Raw genomic sequence first — 20,954 nt, 5'->3', positions numbered from 1 at the left:
GAACCAACTCTACATAAGGGCATTACAGAAACCCTGGCAGCTCAATGCTCACGCATATGCCTTCAAGAGAGACCCTGTCAGAGAAGTGTAGTCGGCTGACAGTCTCCAGCTGTAGCAACTGCAGGACCTGCTGTAGCATCTGAACCAAGACCATATGTAAGGAGGTGTCATTCATTCGATGCTTATGTGGCATCTTCCAGTATCAGGCACTGTGTCTGATGCAGTAGGCACAGAGACAAGATGTACAACACCTGTCCTCAGTATTTCAGAAAGTCTGTATAGTTGTATAAGCTCACTGGGGGGCAGTGATACCCCTGGGGGCCAGTGTGGTGGGTGAGGGGGGTCCACAGGCTGGAAAGACAAGGGCACCACCACTTACAGGATGCCTGGTCCCCATTGGTCTTCAGGGCAATGTCGTTCCTTTCCTGGCGCCCCTTGGTTCCTGAAACTTCCTCCATCTTGTGAATTTCCGACAAGCAGAGTTTGGGATTATAATGGAAGAAGAGTTTCCCCTGAGTGATGGTGAGGTTGTGTTTGCTCCAGTCCCACAGTTGCCTTAGGTTCTGGTTGTCCAAGGCATAGAATGAGTAGTTCCTATGGAAACACACACACCTAGTCAATCATCGGCTTGTCATCTGCAACTCCAAGATGGTGGGGCCATGCTGGAGTTGATCTCGTTCAGCACTACGTACTCAGCCCTAACCACTTGCTTGGCACATACTTGATTAAGTGTTGAATCAGGGGTAGGGGGATACAAGGCACTTTGACAAGGGACAAGCGTTCATGGCCAGGAAGGTATCTGAGCTCCACCTTGTGGGGGAGGAGAGTAAGACTGGGATGTACTGAGACGTGGGTTTCACAGAGGGGAAAGACTGAAGGTACAGAGGCACATGAGCTGGGCCCAAGGAAGAACAAAGTAGCCTGCTCTGGCCGACAAATGACAGGAAATGACTGGAGAACTGCAATGGGCCAAACCCTCTAGTACACTGCATGCCAGACCAAGACCAAGAACATGGGACCTTCCTTGGTAGACAGAGGAAAGTCACTGAAAGTTTTATAACAACTCAGTAACTTGATTAGACCTGTGCCTTAGAACTATTAGTGGGCCACCAGCACATGATGGATAGGAGAAGGGAAGCATCTAGACCTGTGTTGTCCATTATAGAAACCATTAGCCACCTCTGGCTGTTGAGCACCTAAAATGTGGCCATTCTGAACTGTAGTGGAAGTAAAAAGGTTTTGAAGACTTAGCATGCACAAAAAAAGGTGTGGAAGATCTTCATAATTTTTTTATATTGGTTCCAAGTTGAAATGATATTTTAGATGTAATGGGTTAAGTAGAACACATTATTTTTGTTTCAATTTTTTAAATTTTATTAAATTTATTGAGGTGACAATAGTTAATAAAATTATATAGGTTTCAGGTGCACAATTCTATAATACATCATCTGTATATTGCATTGTGTGCTCACCACCCAAAGTGAAGTCTCTTTCCATCACCGTATATTTGACCCCCTTTACCCTTTTCTACTTCCTCCGAGCCCCTTTCTCTCTGGTAACTACCATACTGTTGTCTGTGTCTATGAGTTTATGTTTGTTTGTCTTAACTGAAAGCAATAAAATACATTATTAAAATCCATTTCACCTATTTCTTTCAAAGTTTTATAAATGTAGCTACTAGAACATTTAAAGTCACATATGTGACTTGCATTATATTTCTGTTGGATGGTGCTGGTCTATTTCTAGGATGCCCAACTAGGAGGTCACTGGAAAAATCCAAATGAAAAGTCTAAACTTCAACAAAAAGGCATTTTGTGGCAGAAAAGTCAACATGAGCTGGTGAGTGATTCAAGAAGGTAGTCTCTAAATAATTCTGTGTATTGGCTTCTCAAAAGCCATTCAGATCCCCCCCTTTCCCTTGCCTTCCTCTACTGTTAGACTCAAAAAGGTAAATATTCACTCTCCCAGACTCCCTTGCAGCTAGGAGCAGCCACATGATCCAGTTCTGGCCAAGGAGATATAAACAGAAATCAATGTTAGGGGTGAGAGTGTGGCAAGTTCCAGGGAAGATTTTTTTTAAAGAGAGAGTCTCAACTGACATATACCTTCGTCCCTTTCCCCTTTTCCTGTTGGGTCTACAGACATAAGGTTGGGGGTGAGGTGAGGCAGCCATCTTGTGACTACGAGGAACACAAAGATGGAAAACACCTAGGTCTCATCCTTGATGGACTTGTTGGATGGCTCCCTCAGACTTCTTGCCCATAAGTCCATCTTAATCTGCATGAAACATGGCTAGTCTGGATTTCTGTTGTTTTACTAACTGAAGTAGGGTCAGTGTGACCTGGTGGGGAGGGGATCTGAGAAACAAGGATAGACAACTGGGGCAAGAAGGGGAGTTCAATTTTGTACATGTACTTGAGGCTCCCAGGGTCACCCAGCCGGAGACAAACTTAGGGATAAGCCATGGCTGGGGTTCTCAGCATTAGAGATCACTACAGAGATGGCCAATGCTGGGAACCAGAACAACAACTCTCAGAGGCAGCGGAACCTGCGAGGGGAACAAGGAAGGAAACCTGGGGAGACCAGAAGGATGTCTTGGGAAGGTAGAACCTTATGGGCCAGAGGAGATGAGATTTCAGCAATGAACAGGTGCAATCAGTATCAAGGCAACCAGGAAGTGAGAAGGTACTAGATGCAATAATTACAGGGTCCTGGTTAGGCCTACACTCCGACTCACACTGAAGCCCAGACAGCCAGATGCCCTATTTCATTCCGGCCAGCACCCTTGGAGAGCACAAATTAGGCTGAGCCCCTGAAACTTCCAAGAGTGAATGTAAAATGGGTTTCACCTTCCTTGGGTGGATCTTCAAACATGTTCCAAAACACATTCCTTCCTCTCAAGATTTCTCCAGGCATTTTCTCCTAATAAATGATTTTTTCTTCTTTTTTTTTTTTTTGGCTTTAAAACCCCTAAGTTACTATGGTGACTGGTTAACAACACTGTATTGAATATTTGACAGCTGCTGAAAGACTACATCTTAAAAGTTCTCATCACAAGAAAAAAAAAATTTGTAACTATGTATGGTGACAGATATTAACTAGACTTATTGTGGTAAGCATTTCACACTGTAGACAAATATCGAATCATGATGTTGTACACTTGAAACTAATATAATGTTATATGTCAATTATACCCCAATTCAAAAAAACTGCTTTTCCATTTTCACGCAATTTTGAGATATAATAGACATAAACATTATTAGTTTTAGATATATAACATAATTTGACATATATATATATATATATATATTGCAGAATGATTCCCACACTAAGTTTAGTTAACATCCATCACTTCATGTCGCTAAAAAAAATTTTTTTCTTGTGATGAGAACTTTTAAGATTTACTCTCTTAGCAATTTGCAAATATACAATACAGTATTGTTAGCTATCCTCACCATACTATATATTACATCCTTAGGACTTATTTATTGTATAACTGTAAGCTTGTACCTTTTGACCCCCTTCATCCATTTCACCCACCTCATACCCCTGCCTCTGACAATCACCAATCTGTATTCTGTATCTATGAGCGTGGGCTTTCTGGTTTGGGGAAGGGGGGTTAGATTTTACATATAAGTGAGAACATACAGTATTTGTCTTTCTCTGTCTGACCTATTTCACTGAGTATAATGTCCTCGAAGTCCATCCATGTTGTCGCAAATGGCAGGATTTCCTTCTTTTTCATTCATAATATTCCTGAATAATATTCTGTTATACATGTATACACCACATTTTCTTTACCCATTCATCTGCTGATGGACACTTAGGTTGTTTCCATGTATTGGCAAAAACCCCTAACTTTTTCTGACTCACAATCTTCCTCGTTAGTATTCAGGCTACAGTCACAGAATCAGGACCCACATACCCGATTTCCAAGGTATCCCCCCGAATCAGATGTAACTTCCGGAAGAAGGAAAGTGACACAAGGGCATAGGAACGGCGGATTTTCAGATACCCTGAAATTTCTTCAATGAGGCCGAGGTTGGCCTCTAGCTCAGCTGCCAGGTTGTCTAAGGAAAATGAGAGAATATCCAGTGAGTTTTATAGAAATATTTTAACTTTCCATACTTTCCCATAATGGGAAGTTAAATTACAGGCTGAAAAATGACTTTGACATATCCTGCTCAAAACGGATCATGCTTAATTAAAATAAAATGCAAAGGCCTTACTACGGGATCGGCAAGTCCCTAAACAAGTGACCACTGCTTTTTTTCTCATCTCATACCCGGCTCCCCCAGGACATCACTCTCCTATTGATCTGCTTGGGTTGCTCCACCACGAACTCAAAGCATGGCTCTTCCAATCAGAAACTCTTCTAAAACAGCAACCCCCTTACTCTCTGTTTCCAAGGTTCACAAACTCCAGACCACTGGCCAAACCCAGTCAGCTTACTTTGTAAATAAAGTTTTACTGGCACAGAGCCATGCCCATTTGTTCACATATTCTCCACAGGGGCAGAGTTGAGTAATTATGACAGACACCCTCTGGCCTGCAAAGCTGAATATATATTTATTGTGTGGCCCTTTGTAAGAAAAGGTTGCCAACCCGCTCCCTCCATTACCCACCCGGCTTTGCTTCCCTTCAGAGCGAGACCACCGCCTGAGTTTATGTTAGACGTTGATTTGCTTATTTGCAAGAGCCATCATGCACGAACATTGCTTCTGCACTGAGTACTCCACCAATGTTTGCTGAATAAATAAACAAAGGAATGCTTTTTTTCCTGTGATGGTATTTCTAGAAACATGGTCCCCAGACCTGCAACAGGGCATGTTGCCTGCTTGTTAAAAACACAAATTACTGATGCCCCAGGCTCCCAATGTGGAAAATCAGAATCTCAGGGCGGGAAATGCGGCCCAGACGGAGCTGCGAATTTCAGGTTTGGAAGCAAACGGTTGGGTGAGTCTGCTGGTTGGAAAACCACCCAGGATGGACTTAATATCGCCTACAGAACACGAAGCAGAGTCTGGACCATTTCCCTCTCCACTCACAGGGAACGCGGACCCTAGCAGGCCACTCCCCCAGCACTCACTGCCGCCTCGAATGTTGATGATAAGGCTTCCATTGATGACAGTGCAGCCTCGCAGCTCCTGGGCAGACGTCACCGAGTCGATGGTCTTCTCGCCTTCTAGGAGGTGACAGACCTTGGGACAGGGGCCCAGACACGGAGTGCACATCAAGCTGAGAAAGAGCAGAGGGATGTCAGGACACACAGGATTCCCCCTACACACGACAGACAGCATGCTACACAGGGTCCCAAGCAACAGGACTTCCACCATTACCCTAAAGCAGGGTCCTACACACTCAGCACTGCTGACATTTGGGGCCAGAGAACTCTCCATTGTGGGGGGCCATCCTGTGCACTAACGGTGCTGAGCAGCGTCCCTGGGTTACCCCACTTGCTCCCAGTAGCACCCCCACCCAAGGTATGACACAACCAAAAATGTCTCCAGACATTGTCCCCTGGAGGGAGGAAGGTGAATCGCCCCAGGGAAGAACCACCACTGAAAGTGACAGACAGGCTTATGCCCTTTCTCCATGGTGGCGGGTCCTAAGCACTACCTTGAAGTCAGGACACTAAAGCTTTTCCCTAAAATGATGGGGATCCTATGTACCACAGGCTAGTAGATTCACTCTGTGCCCCATGGAAACAGAACTCACACTATTACACCAAATTGATGGGTCTTGTGGAGTTACCATGGTGACAGAATGATGCTCAGCTGATGGGTCTTATGTGGACTGTGCTGCCAGGTCAAATGCTGTGCTGCCAGAATTGATGCTGTCACCCCGGTGTGGCAGAACTCAGCCTGTTACTCCAAGGAAATGGGATGCTTGTTCTGCGTGGGGTTTGAAGTGACCGTGGCTATAACAGGACCTCACATCTGGGGATGGGTGACTAGAGACAGACTTTGGCTTTGCCTGCCAACAGCCTGATGTCCTCAAATTTACAGCCCCAGGAGTCCTTTGGAAACCAGCCCTCCCCCATGTGGGGTCTCTGTGGTCAGTTGGTGCTGGCACAGCCCTCCTGGGTCCACTCAGGACACAGGATCCAGGCCAGGCTAGGCACCACCTTCCATCCCCAGGGGTTTAGAGGTGGGCACATACCCAAGTCAGTCCAGTGAGGGTTTTGCTAAAACTTCCTGGAAGGAGAAATTGTCTTCCTTCAGGGGTATCTATTAATAAGTGGGTGTTCCTACACTGCTAGCACGGAGCAAGGAGTCAGGGGGAGAGGCTGCCTAAGAACAAAAGCAACGGAGAGAGAAATAAGGCAAAGGATGGGAAGACCCCAGTTGCGTATCACTTGAGCTGCTGGATACAGGCGAACCTGAAGCTATTTCCTGAAATTTTTGGATACAGATATCAATAAACTCCTTTCCTCTTGCTTCAGCCAATTTGAGTCAGGGCTCTGCCCCACACTATGTCAAGATGCCCAGCTGTTACAGCCTCAGTCTTAGTTTCCTCGTCTGTGAAAGGGAGAGAACGGCAGTCCCTGCCCTCACAGGTGGGGATGAGGACTAAATGACGCATACCACCTAAAGCACGTGGCATACAGAAAACACAAATTGTTAGCCATGGCTATGGTGATCACTCTATTAGTGGTATTGTCACTACTGCTATTTCTACACCCCTGGGATCTTTGTGATGGTGGTAAAACAAAGAACATAGCTGGGCTTTGTCCCAGGTCCTGGCACAGAGCTTCGGAAGCTCTTAGGGTTTCTGGAGTGATAGAAGCATCATTGTTATACTAATGAGATGATCTGTGGGGTCCCTCAATAGCCTCACGATGGGGGTGGGTCCCCGGAAAGACCAAATGTGTGATTAGAGGGCTGGGTCTTCTGGCCACCTGACCTCCAAAGAGAGGAGTGGGGCTGGAGATGGCGTTCAATCACGTGGTCAAGGATTCAGTCGATCACATCTCTGTAATAAAAACCCAGTAAAAACTCTGCTGGGAGGGTGATGTCCTTGCCTCCCAGAAGGTGGTGGAGCTCTGTGCCCGGGGCTCTCCCAGACCTCACCCTCCATGCATCCTTAATAGTAAAGCTGTGACTGTAGGTGTACGTAGTGCACGTGCCTGACATTAAGCTGTTCTGATCGCCAGGCATCCATTTCGAAAGACATCCATCTTGAACAAACACAACGCCAGCCTTAGGACTCAGCTACTAGCAAAACCACCAGATAAGAATCAGGCTGCTCCCACCATGAAGTTTCCTCTTGCAGAAAGTCCTGGTGACCTAGGTAACTGACCACTCGGGCGACCCCGCGTCTCCCTTCCTGCACCGTAATTCCCGCTCTCATGCTTTGAATTAGCCAATAAAAAAACCAGGAAACCCTATGTGCCCCACCCTCAGATCCTGACACAGGCAGAGCCTGAGGCTCGCTCCCCTTCTCCCTCCCTCTCTCCCTCCCTCTCTCTCACCTTCTCCCTCTCCCTCTTTCCCTCCTCCATCCTATGACCTCACTGTGTGGCCCTCAGGCGGACCATGTACCCTCCAAGACCTGTGGGTAATAAATCTTTTTCCTCAAAGTTCCCTAATGGTTTCTTGCTGAAGTGCATCCTGGGATCCTAATAAGAACCACGAGAGCCGGCCCAGCCACAAACAGGAGCCCCAGTGTGGGGTATGTCTGTGGAGCTCACTGGCCGTGATGTGTGCCAGGGCAAGCGAAATGGCACTCCTACCTGACGGTGCTGCCATCAGTAGGCTTGGGACTGACAGAACACGACAGCTTTATTTTAGTTCTGAGCTGTGAGTTCTAGCAAATCATTGAACCCAAAAGGTTTGTGGGAACCCCCAAATTTATAGGCAGGCGACCAAAGGTGTGGGTGGCCTAGGGACCCCCAAAGCATGGCTGGTGTCTGAAGTAAGGGCCGTCTTACGGAGGACCGAGCCTTTAGCCTGTGCTTTGACACACTCCAGGTGGTTAGTGTCAAACTGGAATGCAGTACACCCAGTTGGTGTCAGAGCAGCTGGGGAGGAAGCAGAATTGGGACCAAATGTTTGGGTCCCTTTGTTGGTTATACAAATATTCACTGAGCATTTATTATGTGACAGGTGACACTCTAAGCTAGGGGTCCACAAAGTACAGTCCGCGTGCCAAATCCAGTTGGCCACCTGCTTTTGTAAATAACGTTATATACGGCCACACCCACTGGTTTATGGATCACCCCTAGCTGTTCTCACGCTATGAGGGCAGAGTAGAGTCGCTGCAACAGAGACCATATGGCCTACAGAGCTGAAAATTTTTACTAGCTGGCCCTTTGCCAATGCCTGCTCTAATCTGCGGGCACACATGAGTGAAAAAAAACAATTGACTTTCTCTGTGGGAGATTATAAATGGCCAGAAGTCCTTTTCAGCTGTCACACAGAAAGTAGGGTCTGTTTCCTCATCCAGTGAACCTGGGCTTGGCTGTGTGAATGGCTTTGGCCGATGGGACATTAGCAAATGTGATGTAAGCAGAGGCTTGAAAAGTACTTGCACATTGGAGCATGTCCTTCCTGGCTACTGAGATGAGACATCACGTGGAGAGAACCCCCAGCTGCCCATTTAAGATATGAGAGGCTATCCTATACCATCTGGTCAGGACTGACCAAGCCCACGCCAGACAAATCACCAGTCAACACACAAAATCATTAGAAACCATAGATGAGTGTTAAGTCACTAAGTGCTGGGGTGGTTTGTTACACAGCTTGAGCTAACTGATACACTCGTGAAGTGGTCTAATTGGGGGAAATTAGTAAATTGACAATTGAAATATCAGCTAGTGGTAAATGCCAGGAAAAGAGTTAAAACTGAGTGATGTACCAAAGAGTAGCTGGATGGCTAATTCAGACAAGGCGGTCATACAGGGAAGGAGTCTTAGAGGAAGTGATTTGTAAGCTGACCTCGATGACAAGAACCTGGCCATGAAAATATCAAGGGGCAGAGCATTCTAGGGGGAAGGAACAGAGATGCCCTGCACCCATCACACACTTCCCATTTACCCTAAATATAGAGTTAAGGGGTGCCTGCTGCTCCCGCCAGGTATCCCAAAGTGACTGACCATAGATGGGGAGACCTTTTAACAAATCCATGTGCATTCCCAGACCTCTGTTCTGAACTATTTCCCAGGGCCAGCCCCGGTGGCTCAGGCAGTTGGAGCTCCGTGCTCCTAATGCCGTAGGTTGCCAGTTCGATTCCCACATGGGCCAGTGGGCTCTCAACCACAAGGTTGCTGGTTCCTTGACTCCTGCAAGGGATGGTGGGCTACACCCCCTGCAACTAACAACGGCAACTGGACCTGGAGCTGAACTGCGCCCTCCACAACTACGATTGAAAGGACAACAACTTGACTTGGAAAAAATCCTGGTAGCACACACTGTTCCCCAATAAAGTCCTGTTCCCCTTCTCCAATAAAAGCTAAAAAAACAAAAACTATTTCCCAGATAAGCCGCAAGAACGGAAGAAAGCATATCTGGTCCTATTTGATATCAAACCACATTAGAAAATGCAGCGGCACTAATGTCTCTCATAAAATCAAACAAAAGCTTCGAAGGCAAAATATTAATTTTTTAAAAACCTGCAAAGTATAATAGTGCCATAATGAATCATAATTAGCATCTCTCCCTTTGCCCTCTTTCACTCAGTAAAGGTTGGAGCATCCAGGAATGCTATCAATTTCCTGGGGCCACCACACCCTCAGGAGAACATCAAAGGAGGTGGCTGTACTTATTGGGTCTTAGTTATGGTGAAGGCAAAATACCATTCATTTAAAGGCAATATCTTTTAAACAAACATCTTACCAAAAGATGTTAATATCCACACTTCATTTTAAACATGAAAACAACAAAAAAAAAACAAGCCAGAAATGAATCAATAGGAGTATGGTCATTTTCCCAAACTTACTGATAAACTGGGCCCTAAAAAAGAAAAAATAGCTCTGTCTGGCATGCAAAAGTGATTTATAGTCACCTATTTTTGGTCAACGAAGCCACATGACAGTCTTTATCAAAAACGAATAAAACAAAACATATTGTACTTGCAGGTTTCACAAACACTCAACGAGAGGCTCATAAGAACTGAAATAAAGATTGTTTTCCTTCCTACCCTACCCTCCCGGGGTAATAAAATTTCCCACCAGAACACTCTCGCTTGGCTAATTCTCAAGTCTGAAGAGGAAGATTTTTTACGTAAGCAGGTCAGCTGGAGGCCCCTCGGCGTGCGTCTGTTTCTGATTTGTTTTTGTGTTGCTTTGTGGAGGTTTTTTTCAAACACAAAAACCAGGAAACAGATTTTTTAAACTTGGTTACGGCCCTGAAACACCAAAATAGCTCATCTAAGAAGCTAAAAACATGAACAAAAAGTCTGCGATGTGCATAGGCTCTGACTCACGCCAAAGACAGAAAACCCTATTTCTCACCCAAATAGTGGGAAATGGTTTCACGGCACTGTGCTTCACAATACAACAAAACCCTCAGAATAATCGAGAATCGAGTCTTCCTCCTTGAGCTCTGGGCTGATGTCAGCACACTGTCCAGCTCCAGGTCAGAAAAAACATTTTAAAAAACCTGAGCTCTATCTTGATGGTAATAGCCAGGCAGCCCCGTCAGTGGGGACAGTCCATAAATGTGAAGCCAAGGACTTCTGCCTGTGTATCTTCTATTCCCAAGGCTAAGCACAGAAAGCTTTAAAAATCATGTACAAGATGCCAAAACTACGTCCTCTCTGGCCCTTTACTGAGAACGTCTCCTGCTCCAAAGGCCAGGACCAAAACAGGAGGCAGAAATGGCATCCACGAGACCTAAACATATCACTGGTCATCACAGCTCCCTCACTCACAGCCACTGAACTCTGGTTTGTCACACAGTTTCCACAGGCAGCAGGCACCTCCATTACCAACCCCAAAGTCCTCCTCCTCTTTGCAGCGCCCCCCACCCAAACCCACACCCAGGACTCACTTGCTAGAATTCATCGTGTATCCAGAGGGACACTCAGGGATGCACTTGTTGTTATGAATGACATACTGGTGGCAGCCCTGTCTCCGAGAGTTCTTGCATTTGTTGTGCAGGTCCTGGCAGAAGCTGAAGTTCACGCAGCGCCAGTCTTGGAAGTGATAGTACGGAGGTGGGCAGGTGTCCACACACCTGCCGTCCAGATAGAAGTTGCGGCAGGCCACGCACTTGGTGGGGTCGTCGGGCTCAGAGCAGTTGCCCAGGCACTCACTGTGGCAGCAGAGGCCTTCAGCGGTGCAGCCGTGAGACTTACAGATGGTGGGGCAGACTGGAGAGAAAGAAAACAGCTGGTCAATGGCTTTGCCCAGTTCCTGTCTGCACAGACGGCAGTGCTGGATTAGGGAGCACAAGCCAAACAAAATAATAACAATAACAGCTCACTTCTGCAGCACGTGCTGCACACCAGGCACTAAACCATTAACAAAAGCATTAACTTATTTACGCCCCCAAACCAGTGGTGCGCTCGTGAATGTTTAACAACCACTTCAAAGAGGGGAACAGAGAGACTCTGACTTGTAGCATCTGCCAATTTCCATGGTGTAAATGCCTCCAACCTAGTTACTGAACATGGAGCTGGCAAGAGACACATGGTTGCACAGCATCAGATAGTATTTCCACCACACAGATACAATAGTAGCAAATAACCTCAAAAGCATAAACACAGTGGTCCCCCTCTATCCGTAGGGGACATGTTCCAAGATCCCCAGTAGATGCCTGAAACCGCAAACAGTACCAAACCTTACATATGCTATGTTTTTTCCTATACATAGGTACTTAGAATAAAGTTTAATTTATAAATGAGGCACAGTTAGAGATAAACAACAATAACCAATGATAAAATAGAACAATTATAACATAATTGCAACATACTGCAATAAAGGCGATGTGACTGTGGTCTCTCTCTTGCTCTCAAAATATCGTATGGTACTGAACTCACCTTTTCATTTAAGGGAAGCATTTTCCGGCTTCTCTTGGGCATATCCGAGTTGCCAGCATCACTATCCTTGTGCTTTGGGACCATTTTTAAGTAAAATAAGGGTGACTTGAACACAAGCACTGTGATACCCCAATAGTCGATCGGATAACCGAGACGACTACTGAGTGACTAACGGGCAAGGAGCGTGTACGCATGGAGACGCTGGACAGAGGGGTGATTGATGTCCCAGGTAGGATAGAGGAGCAGAATGGCACAAGATTTCCTTGTGCTGCCCAGAATGGTGCACAATTTAAAACTTATGAATTGTTTAATTCTGGGATTTTCCATCAAGTATTTTTTGGACCACGAGTAACTAAAACCTCAGAGCGAAGCCATGGATAAGGGGGGACTAACAGAAAAAAGGAGTGAGATCATTAGGGGACAGTGAGTTTTGAGTATTTATCACCTTTGTTTTTAACATAATTTAATTGTAAGTCTATATCATTTAAATTTTAGTAACAGCTTGTTTAACAACTGATTCACAAATTTCCTGAAAATTAAACAACCGGCTCTAGCAAGCCAGTTCCAGGATGCAGCAGCAGTACTGGCATAAACAGGCATATCAGTGTCTCCATTTTCTGCATTTTACAAATGGGGAAACCAAGGCACAAGAAGGTTAAGAAAACTGCCCGAAGGTCATTTATTGTTTCAACAGACATTTGCTTGCGCTGATCTAGACAGTGCAGCCTCTGTGGGGGCGAGGTGGCCGTGTGCTGGAGGTAAGGGGGAGGCGACATTCCTGCTACAACCTGAAGGAAATAATGAATGGGAAGGAAGGAGGAAACTCCGGCTGGGGGTCAGATGCTGCACACAGATTTTGTGGCTGCAGGGAGCTTTCTTGTTCGATGCAGCTGAGCTTGTCCACTAAAGCCTGGGACCTGCCATGGCCTCCTCCAGCAGCTCGTCAACATCCCCTTTCTCCCGATGTCTGGCTACTTGTGGCTTCCTAATTACCCCTTGATTGTGGTCCCTCAGCATCTAGCCTGGGCCTCCCTTCCCAGACTGCTGTGGACAGATAGCTTCCCTGGGGCTGGACAGACCACGGCCACAGCAGAGGCTGTCCTTGGAGGGCTTTTTTCGCTCACTCCCTGCAAGGCTTGAAACACGATTTGGAAACTGGAGAGTATTACTACAAATCCTCAGGGTTTTTGATGACTACAGCGAACGTCACGGCCTGAGTGGACCCCACTGACCAGACCCAGGGAACAGAAGTGTCCCCTGAAGCCACATTCACATATGAGCAGCACTGTCTCATGGAACTTTCTGAGATGACAGAAATGTTCTCAATCTGCACACTGTCTAATACGGTCGCCACTTCTCCCTTGTGGCTGGTAACTGGTTGGTGTGACGAGTAACCGCATTTTTTTTTTCAATTGTGGCAAAATACACAGAGCATAAAATTTGCCATCTTCTAAGTGCACAGCTCAGTGGCATTAAGCACATTCACATTGTTGTGCAACCATCCCCACCATCCATCTTCTGAACTTCACCTTCCCAAACTGACACTCTGTCCCTATTAAACACTCACTCCCCTCCCCTCCCCCAGCCCCTGGCACCACCATCTACTTCCTGTCTCTATGAATCTGACTCCTCTGGGGACCTCATGTGAGTGGAATCATATAGTATCTGTCTTTTTGTGTCTGGCTTTATTCACTGAGCATCATGTCCTCCAGGTCCATCCACATTGTAGCAGGGTCAGGATGTCCTTCCTTTTTAAGGCTGAATGATCTTCCACTATATGGATGGACCACATTGTGTTAATCCATTCATCTGCCCATAGAACTTGGGTTGCTCCCACCTTCTAGCTGTTGTGAACAATTCTGTTATGATCGAGGGTCTCTTCGAGACTCTGCTTTCAGTTCTTTTATGTATATACCCAGAAGCAGAACTGCTGACTCACAGGGTAATTCAATCTTTCATTTTTTAAGGAATCACCATATTGCTTTCCAAAGTGGCTGTACCATTTCACATTTTGGCCCGGAGTACACAAGGATTCCAATTTCTACTGAGGAGCAAAACTTCTAATTGTATTGCAATTTTAATTTTTAGAGCCACAGGTGACTACTGGCTTTTGTATTGGACAGCGGAGGCTTAGAGAATAAAAATAAACTCCTTGCCAAGGCCAGCAGGTCTATGTGGACGAGTGCCTGTCGGCCTCTTCGAGTCCTGTCCGCCCCATGCGGCAGCCACCGCTCACATACCCAGGCTCAGTCCTACCTCAGGACCTTTGCATGTGCTGGCGGGAACACCCTATCCCTTATCTTCTCATGACTGGCTCCTTCTCGTCCTTCAGGTCTCAATAGCTTAGAAAGACCTTCCCTGACCTCCCTATTGCAAGTCACTCCTTCCTTCTCAAGACATGTTCCAGCACATTATCTTGTTATGTTTTCCTCATAGCACTTGTCACTCTCAAAAATCATCTTGGGTGCTTGTTGATTGTCTGTCTAGAGGGGAGCTTAGGGGGCAGGGGAGTGTCTGTACCATTCACTACACTGACCCTACGACAGTCACTCCTTGCACCCAACAGGAGCTCAGGAGACACATGTCCAATTAGACAGAGAGGAAGCAAAAGGAGGGGCTGTGGAGCAGTCCAAAGTCCCTAATTTTTAGCCAATGACTCAAGAATTCCTGCAAGTACTCCCAGTTGTAAGAGCTCCACAAACACCCTGAAAACCACATGCAAAATTTGGAGCATCTACACATTGGTGCATATGCTGATATTTCTCCATGGATCCACAAAGAATTAAGAAGCTGTAACAGGCGCAGGATGGAGGTTAACCCACCAACGTCTGTGTAGATTTTTTAGGGTTCACATACCACCCATTAGCTCCTTACTTAATTCTAACAAAGACCCTGGCAGGGAGAGAGATGAGAAATATTATGCCCACTTCACAGAGGCAAGAAAACTGGCTCAGTTGAGACACAGCAGGGTCCAAATTGAAACCCCTGACCTTTTGGCTCTGAATCTGATATTCCTGGGTCTTTAGAATGGCGTGGCCATCCCCAAGGTGCCCTCAGTCCAGAGAGAGGAGTGATGTGCATTCAGCTTTAGAGACATTGTACCCGCTGCCCCACAGAAACACCATAAAGGCTTCTTTGAAGAACGAACCACAGTCTCAGTTTTCTTGTGTGTAAAATGGGGGCGATAACAACAGTCCCTTCACTCCTTCTTGTAACTAAACGAGATGATGTGGGTAAAACACTAGATTCTTCGATAGACACATCATAGGTGTGCTATCAGTTACCTATTGTGGGTATTATTTCTGTCGTCATCATTCTTAATGATCTGTCTACAGAGACACAAGGGCTCAAAGTTGATGGCTGGAAGCAATATATATAAGGCAGACAACAGTGATCTAGGACCCACATAGACCCACCCTCTGAGAGACCCCCACACACACATGAGAGCAGGAAGCGGCCTATTTCCTGGGCTGGGGCTGCGTCTGAGGGTCAGTCCGTAAGTTCAGAAGAGGCATCAGCAAAGACTTAACAAAAACTTCCCAAACACATAAGCCTTCAGGTCTGGACAATGCTAAGAAAAATTGAGGCAACACCAGCAAACAGGCAAGAGGCTGACCACAAGGCTTTTATATTTCATGCTGGAGCCCCCTCTACAATGCCCACCTGAGAATTATTTTATTCTACAGCACAGAAGCTGGCAAACTTTTTTCTGCAGAGAGTCACAAAGCAAATATTGGGGCCACAGGTCTGTCGCAATTAGTCCAATCTGCAACTGTAGTATAAATGCAGCCCCAGGACCACTCCGTCCAATAAAACTTTATTTACCAAAGCAGTTGCCAACCCCTTACCCAGTGAGATGCTACCTGTGGTTGATTTACTGTTTCTATTAGGGCCTAGACTCCAGGAAGCCAGATGTCAACTTACAGATGGGTATGCTGTAAATCATTTGTATCCAATTGAAGAGATAACCTCCCCCAAATGTCAGTTTTATTGCCCCATAGGACATTAAGCAGCCCTGTATCTAACTTTGCGATCCTATTTCAGTAATTATAAATGCTTTGGCTTTACCATCCCGCTGGCCCCTTGCTAAAGGTTAAAAAAAAAAAAAAAAAATGTGTTGGCAGGTGTTCTTTCCCGCTTTTTTTTTTTTCCGCCTAAGAGTTCTGTTTTTAACTTTTGAAGAAAGTTAAACATTGATAACGATAAACTAACTCTGGGTGTCTCCCCCACTTTGTTTCCAAGTACTTTATCTTATTTAATAGAAATGCCACTCGCTCAGTGTGGCCTCCCCTCGCCGGCACCCTCACGCTGAATTATGAAAACCAAGCGTTGTGCAAGACGAAAAAGCCGCCAGGATGGAGGACGGGGCTGCCTTTCCTCTCCCTGTGCCTGCAGCCCTGCATCCTGTCCCAGCAGCCCAGTCCCAGGGGGCCGCCATCCCCGCACTGTTTCTGCCAGAGAAGATGGCAGCCTTTTCAAGAAAATGCCAAGCAATCAGGGAGCTGTCAAGCTTCCAAGGACAGGCGCACACTGTATTGGGGGAAGATGTACCTGGACTTCTTCGGGGAGGGCAAGCAGCCGTCTTTCCCTCCAAATCCACAGGTTTCTTGTCCATGCAGCCATCCTGCCACCCCCAAGCTGCCTTGGGCTGCTGGCCCCAATTCCTTCCCAATTTTCCTTAACATTTCCAAAAGCCCCTGGCCTCCACTTCCACCAGCAGAAGCAGCCACTGCCTTCCTGACACTTTCACCTCAAGTGGCTTTTTCACTACACTTTGCTGAGAAGATTGAAAACTGAATTCTAAAAAACTGGTGGAAGGGGGTCAGAATCCTCTGGGGACCCTCTAAAGTAAGTGCTTCCCACCCTACAATGCTGGCCCTCAAGAGAGATTTACAGAAATGCCAACTCATTTAAGAGAGGGGCTTCAAAGCAAAGGAAGCAAGTGCAATTTGACCCAATATTTCTACTTCTAGGAATTAACCCAGTGCCCATGGCCACCTGAACGGGGATATTCTTCACCCTACAAGACATTAATCAGTTGCGTTTATAACAGCAAAAGACTAAAAACAATCTAAAGGTCCATAGCAGGGAATGTGTAGATAAATTACTGTAGATCAAGGAGGTAGAATAGCACGCAGCTGCAAAAAAGGAGGCAGCTCTGCATCCAACGCAGCATGAAGTGAAAAAGCGAGTGCAGAGGAGTATCTAAAGCACTCATTTGTGGAAAAAGGAAAGACACACACAGTGGGACTGCAAAATGGAACAGCTAATTTGAGAAATAGTTTGGTATTTCTTATAACATTAAGCATATACTTCCTATCCTGACCACACAAACTAGGGGTTTACCCAGGTGAAATGAAAAAATATATGTTCACACAAAGACCTAGATTTACAGGGGCTACACGCATAATCACCCCGAACTCGAAACAACCCAAGTGTCCCTCAGTGGGGAATGGACAAACACTGTGTCTCCATATCATGAGCACCATTGAGCAATCAAAAAAGAACAAAGTGCTGATACCCACACAACAACATGGATGAATTTCAAATGCATTATACTGAGTGTAAGAAGACGGTCTCAAAAGCTACACGCTGTAGGGTTCCATTTATATGAAATCCTGGGAAAGGCAAAACTATAGGGCCAGTGGGCACATCAGTGCCATGAGGGGCTGGACTGGGTAGGCTCTGACTGCAAGGGGGCCCTGGGAGACTTGGGGGGATGATAGAACCACCACATCTTGACTATGGTGGTGGTTGCATGACTGTATATATGTGTCAAAACTCACAGAACTTGACACCAAAAAGGGTGAAATCTGTTGTATGTAAATTGTATCTCAAAAAGGAGGGAAAAGAAGACAAATGGGATATATGACCCTCTGTAAGGACCAGAAGGCACGTGCCCAATGACTGCCTGTGGGAAGCACAATTTGATTTTTGATTTTTTATGATGTACCTGTACTACCCTTTTAACACTGACATATATTTGAAAAAACATTTTCTAAAAGACTCTGCTAGACAATAAATGTTATTGGTCAAGTATATAATTCTCACCTCGAATGTTCCAGTAGTTACTGTGTAAAAACAGTTGACAGACACCAATGAGAGCTTTTACACGGGTTCTCCTAAGATTTTTGCCTTATTACAAAATCAACAGTCAACTCAACCACAACAGTCAAGTCAAGTCACAATCTAGTGTGATCCTAGATTGGAACCTGGACCAGGAAAGCATATTATTGATGATGGACAACAATGGCACAATGGATGAGATTTATAGAAGAGACTGTGGATTAAAATATTGTGTCAGTGTTAATTTCCTGATTTTGGTCACTATACCATAGCTGTATAGGAGAATTTTCCTGCTCTCTAGAAAATACCCACTGAAGTATTAAGGGCTAAGAGGCACTGACTTGCAACTCTCAAACGGTTCAGAAAAAAACGTATGTATATAATGCGTGTGCACAAATACACCAGACAATAAAACAAATAGGGTAATATGTAACCAATTGATGAATCTAGGTACAACTCTTAAAATTTTCCTGTAAACCTGAAAACCACAATGAAAACCATATCAAAATTAAAAGTTACCAATTTATCCAAAGCAAGGTTAAAAGCCGGAATAGCAGGGGAGACAAACTCAGCACCACGTTGTAAATGACATACCTACAAAACTACGGCTCCTTTTTTTTCTTTGCCTTTTTAAAGTTCAAATCAGTTTGGTTTTTCCTAAGCTATGTAGTTGAAACAAAACAAAACAAAACACTATTAAATGTTCCCATAGCACGACATATGTTAATAACATTTTGTTACATACTTTTCCAAAGCCTGTAGTTAAAAAAAAAAAAAGAAAGAAAACCACTCAAGATTTATTATTCCAAAAATTACTGCTTTCCAGAAATTTCCAAACGGAACACTTGCGTCATAGGCCTGCAGACACATTCACCACAGTGCCCCAGGGCTTACCCTGAAAGTGTGAATTTTATAAACTCCTCAAAGTAATTTACTTTGTTTCCATTCAAAGATTTTTCTCTCTCACGGCAGCCCCGGACCCTGACAGCTGAGGTTCGAGTCCCCGGAGCCCCGGGAAGCTCGCAGCAAGTTGCAGAGAAATTCCTCCATTGGAATCTAGTAAATGATTTCAAGGGGTGGGGGGCGGCGGGGGTGAACTTTTGACAGCTGAGTGGTCAACTGACGCCCTTTTAAGTCTGCGATCCCCGAGAGGCAGCGACCGCAGAAGCGCGTGTCCTTGAAGCCCGGATGCTCCCCCTTTCCTTCCCTAACAAAGACTCCTCCACGCGCGAATGGAATCGCTTTCCAGATGCATTTGGAATTGAGTTGCAGAGCTCGCTAAAGAAATACGGGCGCGCAAGCCAGGAAGGGGGCGGAGTCCCGGGGGAGGGCGGGAGGGGCCTCACCACTAAGGCAGCCTCAGGATTGGTCAATTCTAGGCAACTCTGTGTGCATTCACGGGTGGGATTGGGGGGGCCGGTCGGACAAGGCCCCGCCCCCTCGAGCCAACCGTGTGGGCGCCACACAAAGCCGACGGAACACTCCGCTCCATAATCCAGGCCGGGTGGTAGCGGCGGCCGCAGCGCCGCCCTCGCGCTCAGCCAATGGGCGGGCGTTCTGCCGGGGAGTTGGCCCCGCCCCGGGCGCGCGGGCCTCCCTTAGCCCAACTGGCGCTGGGCTGTGACCGCCGCTGGGCAGTCCGCGCCGGGCACCGAGAGGGCTTCTGGAGGGTGCAGACCCTACGGGGCGTACCCGCAAAGGATGGAATTTTGGAAAAAGTTAAACAAAAGGAAAAACCCAGTGTGCGGGCCGCCCTATGCAGCCATCGGGCGTCTTGGGCCACGCACGGGGAGCTGGGCGTGTGCCCGGGAGGAGATTGGGTCACCGCCTGGCAGCGCCCAAGACGGCCGAGGGGTGCCCTGGCCCGAGGCCTCACTTGGGAGGGACCCATAGAGAGGCAGCGGCTCGCCAGGGTCACAGAGCAAGATCACCCAAATTAGGGGGGGGGGTCCTCCTGGGGCAGTGCACCCTTCCCCCAATGTTTCCACCCACCGCTCGCCCAAAACACCAAGGGCAATACTCACGAATTATATTCTTAAGAAAACGTACAGGCTACTTTTCTGGGGTGCCCTCTGGCCAGTGTTTCCGGTGCATCTGAAGACGTCAAACCTGTGTGCTGCGTGTGTATTTGCAATTCCAGTAAACTAAGGCAGGGAATGGGCATTATCTTTAACCCCCACCCTCACCCCCCATGAATACACTTCAAAATATGATTCCATTTGCAGAATACAACAGTCAACCCATATCGATTAATAAGCTCTTATTAATTCTATTATTCAAACAACCATCTTCAATATATGGGGAAACTGAGGCACAGGAGGGCTGTTTTGCTAATGCCAGCTCAGCTAGCAAGCATCACGGCCAAAATTCCAACGTAGATCTCCTTGGAGACTGGGGCTGGGTATGGCATCATGCAGTTAAGACCAAGTTTAATTCACCTGTTCTCCATCCCAGCCCACCTAGATCTGGCCCTTTCTAGGCACTGGGATGCAGAAATAGATACACTGCTCTGCTTTCCCAGGAGGCACAAAAAAGACAGGTAAGCCCCATGAAGGGGAGGGCCTTGTCTGTCTTATTACTGCATCCCAAAGCCAGGCACACAACAAGTGCACAATGAAGTTCATAGAAAAAAATAATAATAAAGGAGGGGGGGAGACTACAGGTGACTGGCTTTATCCCAGCAAGAGAGGGACAGTGCATGCAAATGCATGAATCACCAGGGCTGCCTTCAGGGGACTCTAAACCATTCAGAGTTGATGAAGAGCAAAGTACAGGGGAAGAGGTGTGGGAGACCAGGCCAGAAAGGAAGGTTAGGGAGCAGAGGGCACTGTAGGAGGAGCCCACCAGAAAAGACACCACCAGATCCACACTTGGGGTCAATTTTCTGGCTCTCTGATGGAAGGCTG

The 20,954-nt window shown here is 46.4% G+C and overlaps 1 protein-coding gene across 5 annotated transcripts in view; it reads right to left on the bottom strand.

Annotated features, from left to right (window-relative positions):
• The window catches only part of INSR (insulin receptor), a 129,271-nt gene that overhangs the window by 44,582 nt on the left and 63,735 nt on the right, over positions 1–20,954 (bottom strand). For all 5 annotated transcript variants that reach the window (XM_019757592.2, XM_074337762.1, XM_019757590.2 and 2 more), the window contains exons 3-6: positions 10,992–11,313; positions 5,090–5,238; positions 3,926–4,070; positions 380–594 (exon numbers count right to left, since the gene is read on the bottom strand). In XM_019757592.2, the coding sequence (XP_019613151.2) occupies positions 380–594; positions 3,926–4,070; positions 5,090–5,238; positions 10,992–11,313 (831 nt within the window). The remainder of the gene's footprint in view (positions 1–379; positions 595–3,925; positions 4,071–5,089; positions 5,239–10,991; positions 11,314–20,954) is intronic.

Source organism: Rhinolophus sinicus, linkage group LG07 (assembly GCF_036562045.2).
Source record: "Rhinolophus sinicus isolate RSC01 linkage group LG07, ASM3656204v1, whole genome shotgun sequence".
In the NCBI taxonomy this organism is placed as follows: Eukaryota; Metazoa; Chordata; class Mammalia; order Chiroptera; family Rhinolophidae; genus Rhinolophus; species Rhinolophus sinicus.
Note: the sequence above shows the minus strand (reverse complement) of the source record. Positions and strands in the feature narration are given on the sequence as shown.